The sequence below is a fragment of the Rhea pennata genome, chromosome 8 (genome assembly GCF_028389875.1).
Source record: "Rhea pennata isolate bPtePen1 chromosome 8, bPtePen1.pri, whole genome shotgun sequence".
Lineage (NCBI taxonomy): Eukaryota > Metazoa > Chordata > Aves > Rheiformes > Rheidae > Rhea > Rhea pennata.
In genome coordinates, this window is record NC_084670.1 from 17,005,394 (window position 1) to 17,029,435 (window position 24,042).

General features: G+C 38.7%; 1 protein-coding gene across 1 annotated transcript in view; it reads right to left on the bottom strand.

Moving 5' to 3' along the window:
• COL24A1 (collagen type XXIV alpha 1 chain) overlaps positions 1-24,042 on the bottom strand; it is a 146,641-nt gene that overhangs the window by 84,434 nt on the left and 38,165 nt on the right. The window contains exons 8-18 of the mRNA XM_062581626.1: positions 20,828-20,872; positions 18,509-18,562; positions 17,267-17,311; positions 14,112-14,165; positions 13,361-13,405; positions 8,378-8,431; positions 6,611-6,655; positions 1,731-1,784; positions 1,595-1,639; positions 1,147-1,200; positions 482-535 (exon numbers count right to left, since the gene is read on the bottom strand). Of these exons, the coding sequence (XP_062437610.1) occupies positions 482-535; positions 1,147-1,200; positions 1,595-1,639; positions 1,731-1,784; positions 6,611-6,655; positions 8,378-8,431; positions 13,361-13,405; positions 14,112-14,165; positions 17,267-17,311; positions 18,509-18,562; positions 20,828-20,872 (549 nt within the window). The remainder of the gene's footprint in view (positions 1-481; positions 536-1,146; positions 1,201-1,594; positions 1,640-1,730; positions 1,785-6,610; positions 6,656-8,377; positions 8,432-13,360; positions 13,406-14,111; positions 14,166-17,266; positions 17,312-18,508; positions 18,563-20,827; positions 20,873-24,042) is intronic.

Here is a 24,042-nt window from a genome sequence, read left to right on the forward strand (position 1 = left end):
ATTTTGAAATAGGTGCCTCTAAATTACCTCAAATCAGTAAATACTATAATACATGAGTTGTAATGACTCTCATCCCTGTGCAAAATGACTGGCCATTATTTTGAGATTTCCCACACTCTGCAAATTCATCTAGCCCAAATGGTCATCTGGGTGGCTCCCAAAGCTCTTAGTGAATTTGGTTCTAGCATTACCACGATCTCTAATCCCTGAAAGCAACTGCCACAGAATGTCAAAGGTCATAAGTAATTCCCATATTAAAATCCGACATACATAATATATACTTTATATTATAACTCACATGTCAGGATCTAAGTCACCAATTGTAAGTCACCAGAAATAAAACAAACTTAGGCCTTATTCTTTGTGCATTTTGATATAAGTGGCTTCTAGAGAATTACATGCGGCCTAAATGTGAAACACAGAAATATCAAATATAACATATAGTGGTAATACTGAGAGCAAAGTAAATGTTTAAACTTACAGGAGGTCCTGGCTTTCCTCTGATCCCTGGGGGCCCTGGTAAACCAAGAGCACCCTGAAAAAAAGAAAGCTATTAAATACACATGAAAATGTATCATTGCCTTATGTTGGAAGCAATAAATAAATTGCTACATTTTGCCATCCAAAGCAGGCTTCAAAATCATTCTGTGGAATCTGAAATGAGTTCAGCAAAAGAGTTCAAATGATGTGCTGTTTTACTGACTTCTTCTGATGTACCAGTCAAAGCAGAAGCAGAACACTTGTTTGTCTCAGTTTCCAATCAACCGACATGCCAGACCATGGGCTACTGCTAACTAAAGCTGGTCCAGATGAAGTCCAAAGGAAGTCTCAGGATCAAGGGAAAGTACCAGCTTCTGAGCAGGTTTCAGTTGGAAACAGATCACACCAAACTTCTTCTGGTTGATGCATCTCTGAACGTGGCAGCCAGAATCCTGCTCATGCCCTTTACCTGGTCTTGACTACTTTCCCCAATTGAGTTTTAATTAGCATAGCATTAAAAAAAAATTTTAATGCCGTGGTACCCAGTAATTTTTACTACTGCATTCTACTTTTATGCAACTGAGTTATTGCACTTCAAAAGACTCAAAAGCTTAAAGAAGTGACTGAAATTGGACAATTCTGTAAAATAGTGCAATTATAAATTACCTTGTCTCCTGGGTACCCCTGGTCTCCTGGCTCTCCTGCAAGGCCATGTTCACCCTAAACAAGATATTATTTTATACAAATATATGCATGTAGCTTATAGCAGTGTAGTTCTCAAAATTAGAGAAGGAGAGAAATAAAATCAGTGCTTAGTACTGAAAGCTGTAGCACAGATCTTTGAATAGCAGTGCAAGATGTTGCACTGCAGCACCAAGTCCAGCAAACCCTACAGACTCAGCACTAGACACTGTTATGCTCAGTAAGAAGGACCCTATCCAGAAGTAAGCTTGCCCAAAGGATTAGATTCTAGGTCTGCACTAGTTTATAAAAAGAAAAAGCAGAGGAGAAAAGAAAAATTGAAGGCTTTGTCAAACATGTTATTTTTCTCAAGTTTTGATAAAGGAAGTCTGACAAGACTGTATCTCTAGGATAACAGAAATATTTAAATCACCTTATCACCTTTCATTCCAGGCTGTCCCACACTCCCTGGAAGACCCTATTAAAGTGAAGAAAATAAAAATCCAAAGTTTGTCCATAGTTTGGAAAGCAGTGAAGGCACCTGGCTGTGGGAACATTTCACACTGTACCGTTGGCCCTGGAATTCCTGATGGTCCACTTGGTCCTACTGGCCCAACGCCTCCCTAGGAGATAGCAGAAAAGGTGACTGCATTAAATGTTTGCTGAAGTGTAGTAACTTAGAGACTGGTAATACGATATGGTGTTTTCTGCACCACAGACAGAAACCAAAAATCTTTGTCAGTCTAATTTCTTGGGAGAAAGTATCCATATCACAAGTCTTCCACCAATATGGTTCCCATCCACATCAGCAGTAACACCAAAAACCAAGCTTCCCTCTTCTGAATATTATGTATCCATGGCAATGTAGAATAAGGAACTTCTCCTTTCTACTACAGCTGCACATTCAGCGGCTAATCCGTCTCTGTCTTTGGGGTTGTGTGACTATAATGCTTGCACTATTCTGCGAGCATTAAATTTGGCTTAAAGAAATTATTCTACTGTGAATAGTGACAGCTCTAAAAAAAAAAAAAAAAGAAAAAGAAAAGAAAATTTGCCTTTTTTTTTTAATATCTCTCAGTGGCTTCTACAACTTAAAAAAAAGAAAGAAAGAAAGAAAGAAAGAGTTGGACTTCTCCCAAAATTGCACCACATGTGCACTCTTAACCTAAGTTCTGACAGGCAGGTTAACTGCTTCCAGGTCCAAGCCCTTATTACATCCCTACTTTCTGGGCTTACAGTTCCATTGCAGAAGCGAAAGAGAGCGAGCGAGCACGCATGTAGGGAAGAGGGAGAGCACGCAAGTGAAGGTGGGGAGCAATCCACCTCCTTTTGTAGGAAAAATAAGCCTGCTGATTGTGTAAACAATCTTATGAGACATAAAATCAGTTCATAAATATGTTTACCACATACCACGTCTTCGGTCCATTTTATCTGTGCAGAGCAACTACCTTCCAAACATACCAATGCTGACATCTGTTTCATGTCATTTTAGATATTGGTTTGCACAGCTGAAGTTGGTAAGGAGTGTTATAGCAATACAAGGATATATATATATATATAAATCTATTTTGGGACATTCGCTCTGCATTTATTAGAAGTGAAAAATTAAAACTCATTTTCACTGTTCAAGACAGAGGACTGAATATACAGTGTCTGTTGAGCTGATACTGTTAAGAATACCATTCAATCCTCAGAAATACAGATACTAGTGTATTATTTACATATAATTTGATTTAGCCGTGTTTTAAAATATAAAACAACAACAACGAAAATAAAAATTACTTGGGCTACATGAAACCTATCTTTTCCATCACTGATATGTGATTAGTGAAAATAAAAATAAATAGCTTCTACCTGCTGAATAAAAAGGTCAAGATATAAGGAAGGGAAAACCAATGCTTCCTAGTATTAGGAAGGTATTTTTAAAGGAAAAAACATTCATTTTAAGAGAAAAATTTGCTCTGGTAATTGCAGTAGCAAATTTTCTCAAAACCCTCATCTTACTAAAACTGATATCCTTGCAAATCATCAGAGACTTACCGCTCTGCCAGGCAAAACTCTGAACTTGGCAACAGTTTCGATATATTGAAAAAGTCGTGGAAGAACGTAATTCTTGGACTCAGCTTGCCCGTGCTGCTCGCTTTACCATTGTTCTTGTGAACAAACGTAGTAAGTATACTTAGCTCTTGACACTGGGTACGGCTGGGTTGGACAAGCTACTTGAATATTGTTGGCTTCTGCTAGTATATAATAATATATATTATATATTATTATATATTATTAATCTAATGTTCAACATTTCATCTTATAGTGGTATAATGTGCTACAATTGACTAAGTATTCCAGGACAAATGTGAAGGTCTCTAATTCTTTATTCAGTTTTGGATGATACCCAGCACTTGCAAGAACAGGGCCATGTAAAAATTGAGGCCAGAGTGCATGAATCTATTTGGGAAGAGCAGGTGCAGTGCAGGAATGGAGTGGTGCTGCACAAACTATTACGGATGGTGGATGTCACCCAAAATTCCCCAGGGTCTTGGCAAGACTCTGCAGTTTAAAGGGTAAACAATTCCTTGTAAAGAAAATACAGAACAAGGCATAACTCCTCCAGTTATCTTACTGTCAGGGAAACTGGGAACAAGAGCACTAATCTGATGCAGTACAGAGATACAGAGGGGTGCACAGGGGTAAGCTTTGCTGATTATGCCTCTGCACTGTGTGAGCATCCATACAAGACTCATCCCATGAGTTACCAAAGTTCTACTCAGTCACGTATTGACCTTGTTTTTAAACCACACAGATTTGCTGGAGCTTTGGAAGTTTCCAAAGGCTGTTAAGAAATTTGGAGGAAACATTTCTTGGCCCTTTCCCTCAACTGCAAAGTCTCACTGTATCAGTAAAGGAAAGAAGAACATAAGGAAGAACTTCCTTCCTGTGAGAGCAACGAGCACTGGAACAGGTTGCCCAGAGAGGTTGTGGAGTCTCCTTCCTTAGAGATATTCAAATCTTGCCTGGATGTGATCCTGTTTAACATGCTCCAGGTGACCCTGCTTGAGCAGGGGGGTTGGACTAGATGATCTCCAGAGGTCTCTTCCAACCTCAACTGTTCTGTGATTCTGTAAAGTCTTATCAACCAGGGAGAGTTAGCTGTCCTTAAGCAACATTTCTAACATGTCTTAGCTCAAGGAAACAAGATACCTTTAGAAACATCCCAACACATTCAGATCTCTTAGGCTGTCAGAAGGACACACAGTGACCCTACCTACCTTTACTGTGCAGCATTTGCACATCACAGGCACTTGTGCATATGTATTTTTGTCCACACGTTTGCTATCCCAAGCACTACACTCAGTTAAGACCAGAAGTTTATTTGCAAAATTACTTCTGCCTCCAAAAATGTCATGGTTTTTCAGTACACATACACCCACCTCAGCTATAAACACAGCAGCAAAGCATCAAGGGAGCTCTTGCTCCATAAAAAAGCAGTCAAAGGGAGTAGTAGCAGATGATGTAAAACTTGCAACACTTCTTGGGGTTTAAACTCCAATACCAAGAAAAGATGAGAATAGCAGGGTTTTGTCTAGAGAAGTTCTGCCCCAAATTGTTACACTGCAGAAGCAAAAACTAGTAACAAGAGCAATTAGCTTAGTAATTGTACATGATGAGGAAGCAAACCTCAATTTTTGTCTAAGCTAAGGAATATTCACTTTGTGTAAAAAAATATGTAAACGTGCGCATACTCTGTGTTCTTTTACGCAGCTGGAACTGTGCAAAGGTTCCCGTGTAGAAATGATAGGCAGTAGCCCACACAAATGGAGCTTACAGGCAAAACCCTTATAGATTTTGTGCTGATTAAAAACTAACTATGCCATCAACTCTCCTAAGTACGATTGTTTTGAACAAATCTGCTCCTATCATTTATATGTGGGAGTAATTTAAAAACATACAGTCTACTCATTCCAGCATCAAAAAAAAAAAAAAAAAAAAAAAAAAAAACAGCTATTACTGCATATCTGAGAGTCTAATTTTTTTTTTTTTTTTTTTTTTTGGCAAAACTAACCTTTGTTTTACTGACAACCTTTGAATGCAAACTTTCTTCAACATAAATTGAGGCTTAAAACAAGACACTCCACTCCAATATGACACTGGGTTAAAAGTCTTTTTTGTCTCCTTATGGTTGTGTTTTGGAAACATATCAGTGGCAAAGGCTTTGGACTGGTCACATTGACATTAACATGTATATTTTATAAAAAAAATTATTGACACAATCTCTGTGAAAATGATTGCAACTCAGCAACATAGAAAATGGATCTCTGATCTGCAAATATCTATACTTACAAATTCTAGGAAGGGCTAAACTGCTGACTAAGTATAATTGTAGTAATGAAGTATCTTTATAGAAGTGATATATGATTTTTTTTCTAAAAACTTCAAATATATTTGTATGGCTATCAAAGTCCTTGAGATAAAATTCCAAAGATGGATATGTAAGGGAAAAAAAAAAACAAAAAAAAAACTATAATTCAAAGCAAACTCCCAAGAGTGCAACCTCTAGCCACTTCATGAGTGGTTCAGCTGGCTCAACCAAGACCACCGGTGAGTCATGTTTGCACGATGAGGCTGCGAGCTGCAGGGGTTCCTTAACCAAGTTTGTGCCTTCACTACAGCAATGCCATAACAATCCCAAACAGGCAGCAAGGGACTTCTTATAGCAACATTTCTTATTACAAGCATATAATTAAAAGTAATAATAATAGAACTCAACTGTCATACTTCAAAGGAAAAGTTAGATGGCCATCAGTGTAAACTAACAAAGTTTTCAAGAATGACATCAAGACATTATAAAGAAAGAAAGAAAAAAAGACAATCAAGGCTTTCTTAATTCAAGCGTAAACATGTTATTTTCTCCCACATATTATGAACTCCAGACAAGGCTGGGTAACCAGCCTCAACTGAGCCAGCATCGCCGACGCGTTTATCAGTAAACACATGAATTATTTGAAACAAGGGCGTAAGGGCACACTGCCTGGGAGCGTCACAGCGAGTGGCAGCGCGGAGCGGCTGCCTTTGGACAGCTACGCTTCGTAACCGTGTAACGGGCAGCGCAAGCTTACTCTAAAAATACACGCAAAAGGGAAAAATTGAGGACAACACTGAAAAAACCCCCAGCAAACTCAGTCATTTCAATAAAATAAAATCCAGACAGAGAAGATCAGAAACAAGCACACAAATAGAAAACCAGTATGCAAGTGCTCCATACAAGCAATACAACAGCAATTTTGTGAAGTGATTTTAATTAAAATCATGGCTAATTAAAAAAAAATCTGTTTAAATAACTCCCAGAATCCCTGAATTCTTGTGGTTTTTTTTTAAGAAACTTTTCCACAAACATACAACATAAACATTGTAGAGTAGCCAAACCAAAATAAATAAATAGAAGTCTACTCACTCTTAGCCCTGGAAATCCAGGAGGACCAACACCACCAACAACTCCCTTGAAAGACAAAAAACTTTAGATTATCAAAATTTTAGTGTTTTAACAAGTTATCGGTTCGAGTAAGATACATAAAAGGGATCTGCCAAGTAAATAAGTTGGGGTTTATGCAAGGAGTTCCTGAAAAGCGCCACTTGCTGCCAGCTCCAGGGCCGCGCGGCGCGCGAGGGCCACGGCCACGGCCTGGCCCGGCGCCCTTCCCGCGGGCTCCGCGGCCTCCGGGACGCGCCGCTCGACGGAAACCCGCTGCGGGCTCACCGCAGCCCGTCACCGGCCGCCACCACCGCTGGTTCTCACGCGAGCAAATCCAGGCCCGCTCGGAAGCGGCCAGCGGGTCACGGCAGCCGGGCCCGGCGCGGCCCGGCGGCGCCTCCGGCCTCGACCTGCCCCCTCGCGGCCCCGGCCCCGGCCCGAGCGAGCCCGGCGGCGAGGCGGAGGGCGGAGGGGCTGCCGCCTGCCCCGGGAGGCCGTGAGCGCTGCAGCTGCCTCGGCAGATGAGAAGGAGCCTGTTTGCAAAAGTTTGTGTTAAAACACGCACATTCTAGGCTTTGTGAGCTTTTTTCTATTAAAGTGCTTCAGATCCTGTGGAAAAAGCGTATCTGCTTTCCAGGAAGGAGGGGGACCCGGGAGCGCCAGCAAGGCAAGGCGGAGCTCACCCTTGCATGCCGCTTGCAAAGCCGTCGGTCACGCTTACGACCCCTCAGAGCACTTTCAAAGCGACGAGCACCAGGCTGACACCATCTAACATCCCCCAGGGGAACTTCGCCTCAGAAACGTAGAACAATTTTTTTCTCACGTTCCAAAATGCTGGCACCAAATGATAACAACTGCACCAGCCAAATTCATGGAAGCTCTCCTAAAGCAAGTGTCCAGTCCTGGGGTCAGGAGAAGTCCGGTCTTTAGAAAAGCAGACCAGCTCTGCCCAGCTGCTGACCACATCCGAGGGGCCTTCAGAGGCCAACTGAGAGCGGTTTCCAGACGAGACCCAGCAGCGAGAGCAGATTCACCCTGCCGTTCCCTCGTCCGGCCCACAGCCCTCTGCGCTGGTTTCTCACCCCAAAGGAAACCCGAGTTTGGAGTCTGCAGCCAGAGCTTCCCTACGAGTAGGGCGAGACAGCAAAGCTCCTTTGAGGACAGCCAGCAAAGCGACGGGACAGTGCCACGGCGGGTACCGGGCCACGAGAGCGCTTCCGCGAACACGCCGCCAAGGATGGAGCTGTTACCATACTGACTGCAGGGCACTAAACAACAAACTAGCAATAGTGCGTTCAAAGGATAAAATCAACTACCAAATGCATGAACATACAAAAGCCAGAGGTTTGGCGCACAAATTGAGAATGTCTCTTTTTTTTTTTTAATGGGATCCCAGAATTATGGTTTAAATAAAGAACGCAAAAATCAAATATCCAATGCAAGACTTTCTGAAGACAAAAACATCAATCAGTAATGCAATGGGAACAGCAAAACATCTGATTCTCCAGGTAGCCAGCACCTGAGCAGTGGTAACTACGTGCTCTCAGCAACTTTCTGGTCCTTTTCATTTTTACACTACTCCTCATTACAGTACTGTCCTAGCACCTTCCACCTAGAAGTTACAGAAAACTTCCTGCAGGCACCAGAAAATTGCTTTTTAGGCAAAAATATCCTTTTTATTTTAGAAAGGAATTAACCGTGAATATTGCATATTTTACCACGACAATCAGCACATAATTTGATACTTACAGGATTCCCATCTGGACCAGGTGGTCCTCTATTTCCAAAGTCACCTGGAAAGCCCTAAAGCAGAAAAGAGAATACTTGTTCTTTACGATCCAAGACACAAAGGATGGTTTGAGCACCAAATTCCTATAGATCTTAGAAATTCATGAGAGAGATGGAGGGAAAGGGGGGGGGGATTTCAGCTGCACTGTTCAAATCTTGTTTTGTCTTCTAAAATCATGTCCAAAGGTAACTTTAATGTAAGTGAAGGATAAAATCAGAAAACCGAGTGCTTTGAAAGCAATATTATAGCTATATAACTCAGACTGTTTGTGCTTAGAGGCTCCTATTTCCCTGCTTTTACCTCAAGATCTTTTGATCTCGTTTCTTTTTTTTCTTTTTTTTTTTTTTTTTCCTGTGGCCTACAGAATTCACAAAAATATTCTGTCTTTCAGTTTCATCTTGCTCTTCCCCAAATATCAATGGCTCCAGACTCGGTGTGACAAACGTGCATTTGAAATCAAATTTCCCACCCTTCTAGCACAGCACTGTCCTTAGCAGTGTGAACACTTATCTTCCTCAATCTGCCTCTAGAGACTGAAACAGTAAGGCAAACAAGACATGGGAAAGCCTCATTCATTTTTTCCAGAGTTTTTGCTTTAGAGCCTAAGTTATCAGAGATAGCAAACTCCCTTAAACACAAGAATGTAGAAGAAATCAGGTTGGCCAAGTGAAGTGTAAAAGCTTCTTGCAAAGTAAGAATCAAAATTAAATGGAAACCCCCCCACACTCTGTACTGGCACTTTACTGCCTTATTTAGAAGACATCTATACAGCTGGATAGTTTCTTTTCTTAAATGTGGTTATATTTCACAATATTGTACCACCAGCAGTCAGGAAGACAATATAGAACTGCAAAAAGGAGGTGGGAAAATCATCTCATAAAACAAAGTACTTCAAGGACTGCTTAAGCCATATTAGGTTTCAACTACAACTTAAAACAAAAATTCTATAAAAATGAATGTGTATATAAAATATCTATATATACACACTGCCAAAAGAGTATGTTGAAATAACTTAAACTCTTAATTCCTGACACCACTTCTGATGCTGTGAATTAATCCAAGACATTCATAGTAATCCTGTGCCATCTTTTAGAAACAACAGTAACACAGTAAAGGTTGCATTTGTGAACACAAAACAAATAGACATTCTGAAAAAAAGAAAAGCTTGCTGAATTGAATGCACTTTCACTTAACACAAACCATATGTTTAATTATAAATTCCATATGTAATCATTAAATATAGACTACATGACTAATAAGTTAATTATTTTATGATCTGATAGTGTACTCAATGAGTGGAGAATCAGGCAGTGGGAGGAAAAAAAAATCATACTAGCAATGAAATCAATGACATTTTGTCACTGACTTTGATGTGTAAAGCTTTTACTTTGGGAGTATTAAATGACAGACATTAGGTTTCATTAACATGTCAAATACTGTCCAGAACAGTTGTGGGGCATTCTGTATGCACTGCAGCTGCACACTGAGAAAAATTTACTGTCGTGAGACTGACATTAAAAATACAGAATCAAAGGTTATGTAATGAAGTGAAAAATATATGGAAATGGAGAAGTAGATAATAGCATTAACATGAAAAAGAAAAGGAAGTTACACTCTTACGGCTTCTAAAATAGTGATAATTTGCCTGCAGATGCAAATTCAGATCATAGAATCACAGAATCTGTAAGGTTGGATCTTTTGATTTTTCTTAGATCGTACAGCCTGCGACTTCCTTCCAGCGAAGTGTGGAAATACCTGACTGACCAGGCTGGGTTCAGCGCAGAGAAGCCTGCAAAAGACGTTATACCTGAGCTGCCTGATCCCGTGGGGCTTGCGGCCCCAGAGGGTCCTCTGCCTGGCAGTGCAGCATTGCTGTGCTCCTCGCCCTTGCCACGACTCCAGGGTGGCCAGGGGTCCAGCCGGGACCCTCCTCACCTGCAGCTCTTCCTCAACCGCTGCGATCCCTGTCTCGCGCGTGGAGGGAGCGGGGCACTCTGCTGCAAATTGGGAGTGCTGGTTTGCTATTTTTCGATCCTCTTCTGGCTGAAGCAGAGTTTCTGCCACCCAGCTCTTCACGTATCTCACCAGTCTGTGTCTTCCAAGAGATGGCTTCAAGGTTTTTTTGCATTCTCTCACAAGTTTAAAAAAGCAAAGAATAAGAATGCCTCTCACAACTATGAAATTTTTACTCAGGATCTGGTCGTGGAACTTGCAAATGAGAATCTGTAGCCATAGTCATAAGGTCTGACCTTTCCAGTATTACTGTCTCACCACTTAAATGCTAGAGGTTCATATGCTTATTATCTCTATAGCAGATTTCACTGATTCAACATACACACTGTTGGCCAAATTTTCACATGGAAAATTTCACACATGCCAAATGGGTATTTGAAAGTGCCTGTGGTGCTAAAAGCTACCAACTCATAACAGGCAAAGATTAAATTACTATCCTTTTTTAATAGCATAATATTTTGGTTACACTGTCTACCATTGGTAGATGTTGGAAAAGGCAAAACTGAGATAACATACGTTAACATCTTAAAAAAAAATGAGGCATCAAAAGGGAAATGAAGAATGCAGTGGGACACTTTACCAGCTACCAGCTCACATACGAATATTTACATACAGCACAAAACAAAGCATGCCATGAATTATGAAGGAGACAGATTACCCATAGTCATCATAACTCCATTCTCAACAGCATAAGTCTAACTGATACTGATAAAACTATTTTAGTAAGTAGAAAAAGAGAAGAATTTTCAGCCTAGGAAAACAGTCAAAAAAATCTAAAATTAGAAGTAGTATAATAGTACTGCTGTGCAACAAATGTTTTATTACATCAGTATTATCATCTAACACATTACTATAAAACATATGAAGGAAGACTATTCATAATTTTAATAGAAAACAGAACCTTAACTGATTTTGCACAGTTACTATGGACTAGACTAATAAATTCTTAGTACAGTTTATAAGGTCTGCTCTGTCACGCTGACTGCTGATTGTAACTAGTCCCAAACAGATGAAAACTGTGTAAAAACATTCCCCCTAAATGCGGTCAAATGACGTACGTAAAAACTTATCATATTAAAAAGCCCAACAATATTTAAAAATACTGCAGAATTAGCCAAATTTTGTACTGTAAGCATACAATGGAAAGAAATGGGATACACATGCTTTGCCTATAAAGTGTTTTCTTTAAAGCATACTGTATATCCAACCAATCTCAAATTCAAACAAATCTCCACTCTGTAATCTTCACAATAAAGGTTTTGGCAATTGAGTATTCTGTTCGATTTCAGATATGTCAAACATTACAAATACTAATAACTACTCAGTAAGCCCGCTAAGTGGTAGTATTTTGAACACCAATGATACAATCCCTTGTCAAATATCAAATATATTACCTGTCAGTCTCTCAAGACGGTAAACTAAACATCATCAAGTATAATTGTCTATGACCTTTCTACTGTGCTCTGCAGTCTTCAATGCTTATTAAATATTAAATGAACTACTGTATTTATCCAGTGGAAGACCACAGTCTCCACTTCTTTTATTCTTCAGATTACTTTCCAAAAAATTAGATCATATTCAGGATTTGTTTTCTTCCAGAAGGAACTTTGCCAGTCAAGACTATTCTTTTTCCAGCATTATTATTGACAGAAAACTTGTCCAAAGAAGTAAGTTACATCTTAGACAGGGCCAAGAGCCTGATTTCAGGCCCTCTGCGGTCCCCACGCCAAGCGTCATCAGTGACAACGCGCTGCCCTGAATCACTGCAGCTGTCAACTCTGACAACGTCTTCTGCCACAGGGCCCCCCACAGCCACCACCGTCCGAAAAACCAGACACACTCTAAGTTTGTGAGCAAAGTGCTATGCAAAGCACTCTAAACCAGGCTCCTGTTTAATTACTTTGCTGCATCGGTCACCATATTAGTAGTTTTTAATTTACATTATAGGTGAACTACAATACATTCATAAAGCATAGGAGCACCCTGTCCTATTAGCTGAATAATTAAAAAACAGAACCTTACTTTGATGTTATACTTCATCAATTTAATAGCAGCTTCAGAAAGCATGAAGTCTATCTGTTTAAATGACACTTCTCTGTGTGCCTTTCTTTACATCAAAAGGGCCTTTACTGAAGGCTAGCACCTTTTTCATACAATAGTAGGATCACACACCAAACAAAAAATAATGAAGTCCTCCACAATTTTTACAGCATCCATCAAGGGTCAAGCTAGGTGAACGGCAACACTACTGCTGCATGAGCATGTTCAAAGTGGTACATAAAAGTAATCCAAAATGCTAAATGTAACTGAGTGCATGACGGGGTGGGGAAGTTATTACTGTTTCCAATAGCAAACCACAAGTTAGTTAAAACTGGAAAATCCTGGATAGCTTCAAAGACCTAAAATAATAAGGTTGCAGCAGAAAACAAAAGACTTGGCATAGAAGATATACCACAGGAAATACGTAAAACTTGATAATGTATGCTCGGAAGATTTGTGCTTATTCTCAGCTGTAGAAATATACAGTAAGTAGAGGACAGCTTTAATTTGTCATAGTTTGGAAATATCAGACTTTAGAAGCTGCCGATTTGCATTTAAACCAACACAAAAATTAAACTTCTCAAACTTGTATCATATTTATACCTTCTGCTAACACTAATTTTAAGGAATATATTTGTGTGCTTCTGTCATATTTTAACCCTCAGGAAGCTGAAATAACAACCATCCACAAGGCTCATCATATTAAATGTTCTTAACTTCAGAACTTGTTATAGTTTTACCCTACACAGAATTTTCAGTACTGCGAAGTACTAGCTGGAAACAATAGAAAGTTATCAGTAGAAAATACAGGAGTAACATTTTTCAAATTATATAGTGAACAGCAGGTGCATTTATGCTGGCAGCAGCAGTCTAAGGGTTGGAAGCCTTACCTGTCTGCCTTTGGGGCCTCTTTTGCCATGGATGCCTGGAATGCCCTGAGGAGAAATAACCCATCATAACTAGGTTTTCTTCTTCAATAATTTAAATTCAAGTAATTAAACTTCCACTTGATCGGAAAAGATAGTTTGAGAACAAGCACCATAAAGAAAAGATCTGAACAAAGAATCATAGGGTCAATGGCCTGCAACGAGCAGGGGAGGAAGGGAGCAGAAACACAAGTCTGAACACAGCGGCTGAACTACGGAGAAGGGTCAGATTCCCATTCCATTAGAGTACATGGCCAGGCATCCTTTGTGCTCAAGAGAAACAAAAAAAAGCTCAAGCATAGAGTAACAGAGACTGAAATTGCTATGAACAATTTTATTCTAAATATTATCTGACAACTGGCAAATAGTGACTGAGCAAAATTACTTCAACGAAATATGTTTATTACTGAACTCAATGCTAAGAAAAGAGACCCTTAATCCTTGCAGACCTAGATTAAATCCAAATAATAATTTACAGGTGATCCACATTTATTAACTTCAGTACCATTGTATTTCATTGCTTAGACTAATTTGATATGATCTATTTATTTATATTTATTTTCTCCATATCAGTTTTGCCTTTTGACAAAGGCTCAAATGAATAGTAATATCTTTTTTACTTTTTTCAGGGACCAATTCAAACATACATTACATCATTAACAAATTGCTTTTCCACACAGATTCCAATATTTCACTGATGTTTCATTAAACCTACCCTTTCTCCTTCAGGTCCAGGTTGTCCTGCTACACCTGGAGGTCCAATGAAACCCTTAAAACACAAGAACACTTCTTTTTAGAAAGGCTGCTTCCAACCAGCACTGTTTGTTCCTCAGTATTGGTCAGCTGTGCATTCAGGATCCAGGGTTTAAATCCAGACTCATTTGAAATTACTAGTGAAATTCATAATTTACTCTCCAACTTATCGCAAATCAACTCACTACAATTCAGGTACCAAATACAGTAACTATACAAAGAGAGTGTTACAAAAAGTCAAAGTTGCATCAGAGAGCTCTAATAAATGAAACATGGAAGAGAAGCTGCTGCTATTTACCTTGTTCATGAAATATAATCAGAAAAAGATGTTCCTTATCTTAATAGTTTTCCTGATTACTCTTATATGCAAGCGTCCTAGAAAGTTTACCTTGTCATAAGCAGAATGTTTTCCTTCAAAATCAGTGACAATGTATTTCCCTCCCATCCTCTTCCCTCAAAAAGCCAGAAATACGTCCTCATTTCAAGAGTCAGCTTCCCTGTGGTGGCACAGTACCATAGTCCCTCCACGGTCACTCTAAAATTTGCTGAGAAATAGACTTTTTGCTAAATCCATCGCTAAATATATAATTGTTGTTTCAGTATGAAATACCACTGGTTCTTTCTGCAGAGGAGCCGCTACAACCGGCAACCTGCTTATTGCTGGGTAACAGAAAGATCACATCCCTGTGGTTTGCTCACAAGCCAGCCAGTTAAGCATTAATTAAATGAACAGAATAAAATAAAAAAAAAAAAAAATCTGAGATTAAGATATTCGTAAGTGGAGAACTTGTTAGTTAAGCACTCTACAAAATGCTGTTCTCTCTGGCTGGCTTAGGAGTTTTTCTTTCTACCACTACAATAGTTCTCAGTAGAAGCACCACCCTTCCTTCTTCTCTCTCCACAGCCCCCACTCCTCCCCAATATCAAAGCCTATAATTAAAATTACAAAGGCAGGATGTTTTCCTCATCGATAGGAATCTTCATAACTACATGTTAAATAGAATATGCACAACCTTTTCTAGATGATAAAAGCAAGTCGAGACAGACTGCTGCAATGCTTGTGAAATGCGCAATTTGAGCGTTTCCTTCTCTTCAGGTCACCTTGCTCACTGGTGAGTCAATTCCCTTAACAGTGAAGCTAGGAAAAGTAAAATGTGCATAAGCTTCCAGTCCCTTATGCTTTAAATTATCCTCAGAAATATTTTTATTACATTTTTTTAAAATGACTCTATACGCACAAATGTTTTATGTGCTGGCTCCTAAGGTTCGTAAATTAATTCTGGTTAACATTGTACTGTTTAATTTTGTTATACTCTGTTGCTTCGAAAGCTCAGTTTTCACAATGTATTCACATATAATCTCCTATATGGACATCAAGATGCGCTCTGTACTCAATAGAAATGTCAGTATAGCTTACAGACACAAGTACCATAAAATGATTCTTTCATTACCAGATTCATACTGAGACTGTAACAAAAAATGTTAACAACTTTTTTTTTAAAAAAAGTCATTGTTGTCATATCTCTCTGTCTAGTCCTCTGAGTGTAATTAAATATTTTTTTACTCATTCTTTGATGATATTATGAAAAACAGTGCCCATCTTGATATCCAACTCTACTGAAAGCAAAGAAAACAAAGGCACTTCTATTTTTCTATAGCTCCTTAAGACAGCTGAAAAGCAGAATATAGCTGTAGTGTAGAACTGTTCTAAACTAACTGTTCTAACTCTAAAGGTTCATGTATCGTAATACACGATCAGGTATCCCGTAACTATATACCTACATGGCACAATAGCACATCATTGCGACAGGGCTGCACATTCCCCTTTACTGGGGGTTGCTTGTAGAATTAATATAAAGGAATATAGGTCTTAAGACCTGATAGTTTTGTTGTTTTCCCTAACATTGCTCATACTACTAAAGGTTGGCCATTTTCAGCTTTTTATGAACAGAAAAAAGTAACTTTGAGAGGTGACTAGGATCACTTAAATATTTTATCTATTCAAAAGAGAGAGAGAGAGAGAGAGAGAGAGAGAAGCAAAACGCATTGAGGATCTGGGCAAAAACAAAGTAAAGAAATGTGAGAGAGTCGCAGTCCCTCAGGGTGCAGCGTCTGTGAGCACCAGATCCCGACAAGCTCGTTTCTTCCACCACGGTAATGGAAACTGACACAAAGAATTAAAAAAGGTTTCCAGTGCTGTGCAGGTGAAGGCTTTGAGTAATCACCTTTTAAAACCAAAGACCTAAAGCAAATCTAGCAACACAATGAGATTATTTTAACAGACGCTTGCAAACCCAGCCTGCCGCTCAGCGCTCAGGTGAGCGCTGCAGACCTGAGGGCCTGCGACTGCTTCATGAAAGGCCCCTTCAAATTCCAGATGCAACCAGCAACATCCAAGATGCAGAAAACCCATGTGTATTACCAGACCTTGAGAGTTGCTTTCAAAGAATATTTACACACACAAGCAAATGTGTGCATGGGCTTGGGCCTATTAAAAGAAGGGGAAAAAAAAAAAAAAAAAAAAAAAAAAAAAAAAAAGAAGACAGCCTATTTTATTTCCTGGAACAAGCAAACCTTGAATCAGCAAAGCACTGAGATTTGAACCTTCAGCCTCTGGGATGAATGGCACTGGCTGAATCATTTTAAAATCTTCAGTATGACGACTTTTATGATTTTTGTGCAACAAGACTGTTTCCCTTCATCAACTGCTGCAGCAGTTGCAGATTGCAAATGCCAGAAACATCTCCCCTCTTGACAGCTTCCATTATGGAAATCATGCTTCAGGCAGGAAACGTGGCTGCTCTTCGCTCCCAGCTCGCACCCCCACGCTCGGCACTGCTTTCCTTCCCTTGTCCGCACGCATTCCAAGGGAGAGGAAGAGCAACGGTACGAGACTGCTCTACGCTGATCACTATTTACCCCGAGAAAAATAAATTCTTAAATTTACTTTTTAAAGGTAACACTGTGATTTCCCGTTTGTGGATTCTGCAAAGACTGGATGATTCAGTGGGCATATAGCTGGCAGGGCTGAGAGAAACTCCCTAACCCCTCCTTCTTATGTCCTGTACGTGTAAAAATACAGTCATGCATGCCAAAACATTTAAAATGCTTACTTACTCTTACACCTTTAGGACCTGGGTTACCTTCTGGGCCAGCTAAACCCTATTACAAAAAGACATGATTTTTCACTTCATTTTTAAAAAACAAAAACGGTCTATTTAAAAGAACTATAACAGTAATTGTTAACTACAAAGTGGCAATACATCTTTCAGAATTATAGGCACTGAACATGGTGGCATCAAGGACATCCCCAAAGACCACGTTCTAAAAGGTCTCCCCTTAATTTGTGCCTAAATCTCAGACAATGACAGAAATTTCATTTACATTAAAATTATTTCTTCTGGGATGAAATCTTTTCCAGATCCAGTGATCTGGCATTACGTTGACATAATTTCACAGGACTTTTCATAAGCTTTTTTTATTTAGACATATTTCCAATTCTTTTCAAGCCTACATCAGAATAGCATGTGCAGTCCAAATGGTCTAAAAATCTTACGTGATTAAACACAATCACATTATCATCCACTACTATACAAAATATTTTAATGGTGTTTTAAAATACAAAACCATTACAAACCTAACCTAATAAAACGCTGAATTATTGGCCAAATTCACCCCTTAAGCAGACACGAAACCCACATCTATATGTAGGGAAAATAATGAATATTTCTTCTTTATAAATTATTTGTATTACCAGATCAAGGTATCAAGATTTGTAAGTGCTTGTCTTTATAGAAAGATGATTTCTGTTCTCAATTACCTAAATGGGGAAAAAAAACAAAAACACCTTTTTAACGTTCTGTATCTCCAAAGAGCTGAAGAAATAGTTTCAACAGTAAAGTAAATACACCGGGGCAAATCATGAGGAACTATATTGCAGTCAGAAGTTTCCTGTTGCATTTGAACTTAAAATATAAAGAACTTAAAACACAAAGAATAATAAGAGGTTTATGAAAGAGTAAACTGTTTAGACACTCAGTGCTTTGGTAATGCGATCTGTGTGTGCTAGAAAGATGTAGAATTCTTGCATCTAACTCACTCAGTGCCAAGTTTAAAAGGCACAAAGGGCTACCTGTGAAAGAGGAGCGGTTCAAGTACAAACGATAACTACACGAACCAATACACTTACACTAGTCGTACTCCCATAAGTGTTAGACATAATACTTATTAAAAGTACTTTTTTTTTTTTTTTTTTTTTTTTTTTTTTTAAGTGAGGGAAAAAGGAGGGAATGATTTAACTAATGCTCCATATCAAGAGAAAGAAAGAAAGGAACAAAGCCATTAATATAGTTACTGCACCTGCCTGCCAGGGTAACCAACTGCCCCAGTATTGCCAGTCATTCCTGGAACTCCCTAAACAGGAAAGAAAGAAGCAGTCAAAAAATAATAAAACAAACTCCAAACCTGAGGTTAAGTCTTCTTAATATAAAGCAACTTAAGCTCAGTGAAAATTTGCTTTTTGTGCAAGTTACACAGCAAGACCCTAAAACTTACTACATGTGTAAATTCACCACCTTCAGTTAGCTCTCTTGGGAAAAAACATTGCAAAAGGAGCAGGCAAAATGTTGTGAAATATGACAAAGGATATCACCAATTTCCAGAATAAAAGCCATAGACTGCATTTATGAAAAGCTACTCAAGAGGTCTGTAGGAGACAGGTCCTTACTATTAAGTATCTGCACTGGTCTTAGGACTGTATTAGGATAAATGTTTAAAATCTTTAAAGAAGAGTCTGTGTGTCCTCACAAAACTGAAATTCTTTGTCCTAGAATCAAGTCAATATAGCAGTGGGTTAGTCATAAATGTGTTGAACCTCTTTCCATCTTTCTTCCTCCTAATCAAATTCAATAGTTATTTCTGTTGTTGTTTTATTACTTAACATCTATGCATCTGCATGTTTACCTTCAGAAAAAGTGCATCTTTCTGAAATGGTGCCAAATGGCATAGCCCTGGCCCTGAGACACCAAAAGTTCCACCCACTTCTGATCAGTTAATTTTATTTTAAACAAGCCAAATCCAAATCCATAAACTGGACACTCTCCCAGCCTGACCCTTCCACCCACTGTCATATGTCAGTGTTACTATAGCAATGGATCAGGACTTCCTCCCTGAGCTGTACACAGCTGATTTATGGTGAAACAACAGTCTTCAGAAGCAAACTAAAAAGTGTAGAGGCAAAAGGTTGCTTATTTTTTTTAAAAAAATATTTTATATATATATATATAATATATATATTATATATATATGAGCTGCCACTCAGCTGATTCTGTCACTTGCTTTCAAATGGTTGTCATTCTCCTTGTAACAAGTGTTAGGTATGGAACCGAGATCCACAGTCGTCTCCTATTCTGGCTCAAACAGATCTCAAAAAAAAACGTTTGTAAAAAAGAACTCAAAAAGCAGTGGAATCATTGCATTTACAACTTCTCTTTTAAAATTCTTCCATACCCAGCTCTTCAACGAATCCAACAATCACAAATTCAAGGAATGTCTATCTTTGTTGTAAAAGCTTCTGAAAATTGTAGACATGCAGATGCTACAGATAACAAGCAATTGGTCTAACTCATCACATTCTCCAGACAGGCATGAAAATAGCAGCAGTAAGTACTACTTCCAAAATAAACCACTTTCCTCCTAAGTGCTCTTTGGAAAGGTTGGTCAGAGTATTTTCTAAATGATAAAAATAAAGGAAAATACTGGCAAAAGTTAAGTATGATAATACATTCAAGCATATAAAGATTGACAGTGCAGAATGTTTGATATTTCAGTATCTAATTACCCTCAAAGGAACTCATACACTTGTAAATTGGCAGTGCAGAACGTTTGATATCTCAGTGTTATCACTTATCACTTTTTTCCTCCATGGTAATCAACCAGTTACTTTTTATGACCAACTCCTTTAAAGCTTGAGAAACACTTCTAAAGCTAACAATGCCTTTTTCCCCCACTGGTTTTCTCTTTATCTTACCACTAAATTATAGTTTACACAGAAAAATCCCAGTGAGCCTGTAATAAAAGTCACTACTCATTCAGTTAAGATGTGTGTCAAACTCAGTTAATGTTCAGGAGTTTTTAATCTCCCTTCTGGTGACTATCCTCTTATTATCACCATTTCCCCTTCAGTACTGTGAAAAAGACACTCATGCTTCCACTTACACTGCAATTGAGAGCCTTGTTATTGCTAACAAGATGCATCAGCAAGTGGCCATCTCTGAAACTCACATTCAGATTACATCTTCAACTAGCACAGAAGCGTGAAGAAAGCACCGACTAACCATTTCATTCTCTACATGCTAGGAGACTAAAAAAAGGGGCATTAAGTCAGCAGAGGTTTTGAAAGAATCTGAACTGCGCCTCTAACAAGAATTTTACACCAACATCTGCCAAGCCAACGAGGTGAAGAAGACAAGCCAATCTTTTCTTTTTCATTTAGGATACTTTTACTATCCTGATCTCTACAGAGTCCGAATTCTTGGTCAAGAACGTCTGATGATTTCCTCAAGTAGTCACTAACTTGCATTGACTGCTTATCCTGAATGCTTACATAGGATTATGCCTTCTTCTACCCACAACTGTTCGTCTGAACCATATAGTATACTGTGCATTTCCATCACTTACCTGCTCACCCAGTGGCCCTCGCAGACCCTGATAACCCTTGAGACCCTGTAGGTAATGGAATAGATGTGTTACAGTTAAACATACAAAATGGACCTTTTCTTCCCACTTCAAACTCCCCTTAAGAGTTTATCAAAGCTTGTTTGCAGAATTAGTGTGGTTTACATTCAGCAGTTCATATGAAAGCAGAATAAGCAAAAAGGGGTAAGAAATTATCATGGCAGTCTAAACAACTTCAGTGCATCAGTGTGCTTATGATGGTCACAGACTTGTATTCACTGAACAAATGAGAACATGGAAGACCTCCTCCACTGATTGCTGAAACCGGGGATTTGGTGCAATGCATTTCCCCATTCCAAATCCTCATCGTGATTCGCTTTCACAACGGTCATCCCAGATTGTTTTAGGACACTTTCTAGGAAGACAGACCTTCAGGACGGACACAGTGGGGATTTTTGTTTATTTTTTTATTTTTTAATTGAATTAGAACAAGTATCAGCCTGTATTGTATTATGGTATTATGGAATCTATCCTGCTGGAGAGAATAGCCTGTTTCTTATCCCAGAATTCTTCCCTGTGGTGCTGGAAATATGAAGCTGACAAAATTTATTCCCTGTACTCTAACCATTTTGGTCAGAACTTAGCTCTTAAAGAAAACAAGAGTTAAAAATAGAGCTTGAACCTGCCATTTGCAGGGGAACCTTCTTGGTTGTCTTTGCACTGGACTAAGCATGCCCAAAAATACAGACCCAAATGAGAAGCTACAACAGTTGCATGACTGAGGCAGATGTCAAGCATCTGGTCTTCACACCCCTTGCAGCAGCAGTACTAGAGATAGGCAGGTTCCCAAAGCTGCAGCTTGAAAGAGGAAGACAAAAAACCTCCCTTATTCTGGACAGAAATCTGTGACAAAATTGGCCCCGCAGACATTCACTGAGTACCAGGAGTGTCCTGGCTGATGTGGAACATCTGGCTGCCCTGCCATATGAGAATGATCATTAGTTAGGAAAGACTTGAGATGACATGACAGGCACACTGTAATAAGAGGCAATTCTACAATAGATTGCTGCAGACTGGGTATCCCCAAGCTTTGGATAAGCTTCTGCACAACCACAAGAGCTCTGCTGCATGGAGTTAATTTTATTATCATATAGAAAATTAAAAGATGGAATGATTTTGCTTGGTGATAGTTTTAGATAATATGAGAATCACATCTGTTAGGCTTTAAAATTTGCAATTTTACTATTACAGGCTTGCTTAAGGAATCCCGGTCCAAAAAGTTGTACTCATTAAAAAAACCCAAAGGTCTCATTTTCTCAAAATCCAACATAGCAGGTGCTTGCTTGCATCTTGCTAATCACACACAGGGCATTGCCAGCTTGCATTACTGTTTAACAAAGTAGAAAAGCAAATTACATTTGTCTACAAGTCATGAGCTTCAGTGCTTGTTTCGAAAGTTAAGTTAGAAACTCCCATTTATGCATTTACTCTTATTTTTGACTGAAAGAGACAAATATAATTTAATCTGGTTTTAATTCTCTCTTGTAACTTAAGTCTAAATAATTTTTATATATTATCTTGTACACAAGGAGGTCAGCTCTGCTGTTGGAAAAGAAATAGCTGTTAACACAGAGAGACTGGAACTGCTCTTTAACAGACCAGTTAACACAAAATATCCCAATTTACTATAACACCCAAGAACAAATTTTTGATCCATCCACTAATGTGGAACTAAAAATACCAACATAAGGCAGGAACGTACCTTTAGCTTTCAAAACATGTTTCAGAAGCTGATACAGTTTTTGGAGCCCTGACCCATTCTGTGTGTTGTCCATCTCAGAATTTTACCTTCTCCCTATATTTAAATGATCAACTAAAATAGCCACTGCTAGAAAAATCTATTTTTTTTAATTATTTCTGGACAAAGAGAAAAGAAAGCAGGGGCTAGTATACACTCAGAAACCTATCAGATTTTAAAGATAATCAGTTCAGCAGATCAACATCTGCATGGGCACTCTTAGAAGGCACACAACTGTAAGATGAAATAGGATGACTAATTTCAGTGTGCAAGTTTTTACATCACAGTAGCTTACTCCTGCCAGAGGATAACTACCATGAATTCACAGGCTAGAGTAGTATGCACATACTGCTTTTCAGAATTGACATGGTCTTAATTAATTTCAACTTAATTAATGCTGGTTTGGAATAAAGTTAAACCATGTTAAAGTGAGTATCATTCCAAAGAGAGAGCTTGCACATGGAGGTTTCCTGTGACTCAGTTAATCCTCTTAAAATTCTTAGTTTTTAGTCTGGGTTCATATTCTTGAGCATAGCCATACAAATAAGCTCCAGTTTGCTTTGAGCTAAGATGAAAATAGACGAGAACTACAAGTTCATATGTACACGTTTGGAAAATGAAATACCAAATTCTAATGAAGATTAATACTCTGATTTGAAAGCTAAAAGAAAAAGGTTTAAAGCTTCCAGTTGCTCCAGTGCAGACTTCAAGCACATTTCTAAAACACAGCAAGTTGCAAGAATACTTTTGTTTGCATGAGATGAAACTTCACTGCCAACTAATAAGGCTCAGACAAGCCTTTATAAGCAAGTTTAAGTGCCTGACTTTCACCATATGTCTAGCACAGTGGGACACAGACTGAGTGAAGTCTCTATGTAGCAAAATAATATAGATATTAAATCATAACAGCAAGCACTGTTCAAGCCAAGTCTTTCCATCTTAGTTGTGCTCATTGTATTTTATTAGATTTTCTCTGCAATTATTATTAAAATACTTTTGGCACAATGCAGGTAAGTGTGCTAGAAAACAAGTAAGGTTCTGCAACCTCTAAAAATCTGTAGGTAATGTCTTATACCTACTGCTACAACCATTAGCTACAGAGAATACAGAAGATGTTAACCTTTCAGAAGTGCCAATGGGCTGGAACCAAGAACTTCCTGGCCATAGTGCAAGTCTAACAGATAACATAGTGCCATGCTCTGCCACAGGAGCCTTTGCAGTGCCTACTTATCATCTTCACATTTTCAACATATGACCAAGTCTTGTCTTGTTTGTTGACATTAGTAACACAATTAAGACTTCAGCATCTCTTAGCTGGAATTTCCCAAGGAATGGAAATGTCACTGTATAAAACAGACTGCAAATTGATATAGGACAGATTTAAGTTCAGTGTAACTTTACTTTCAGAAGGAGCATACAG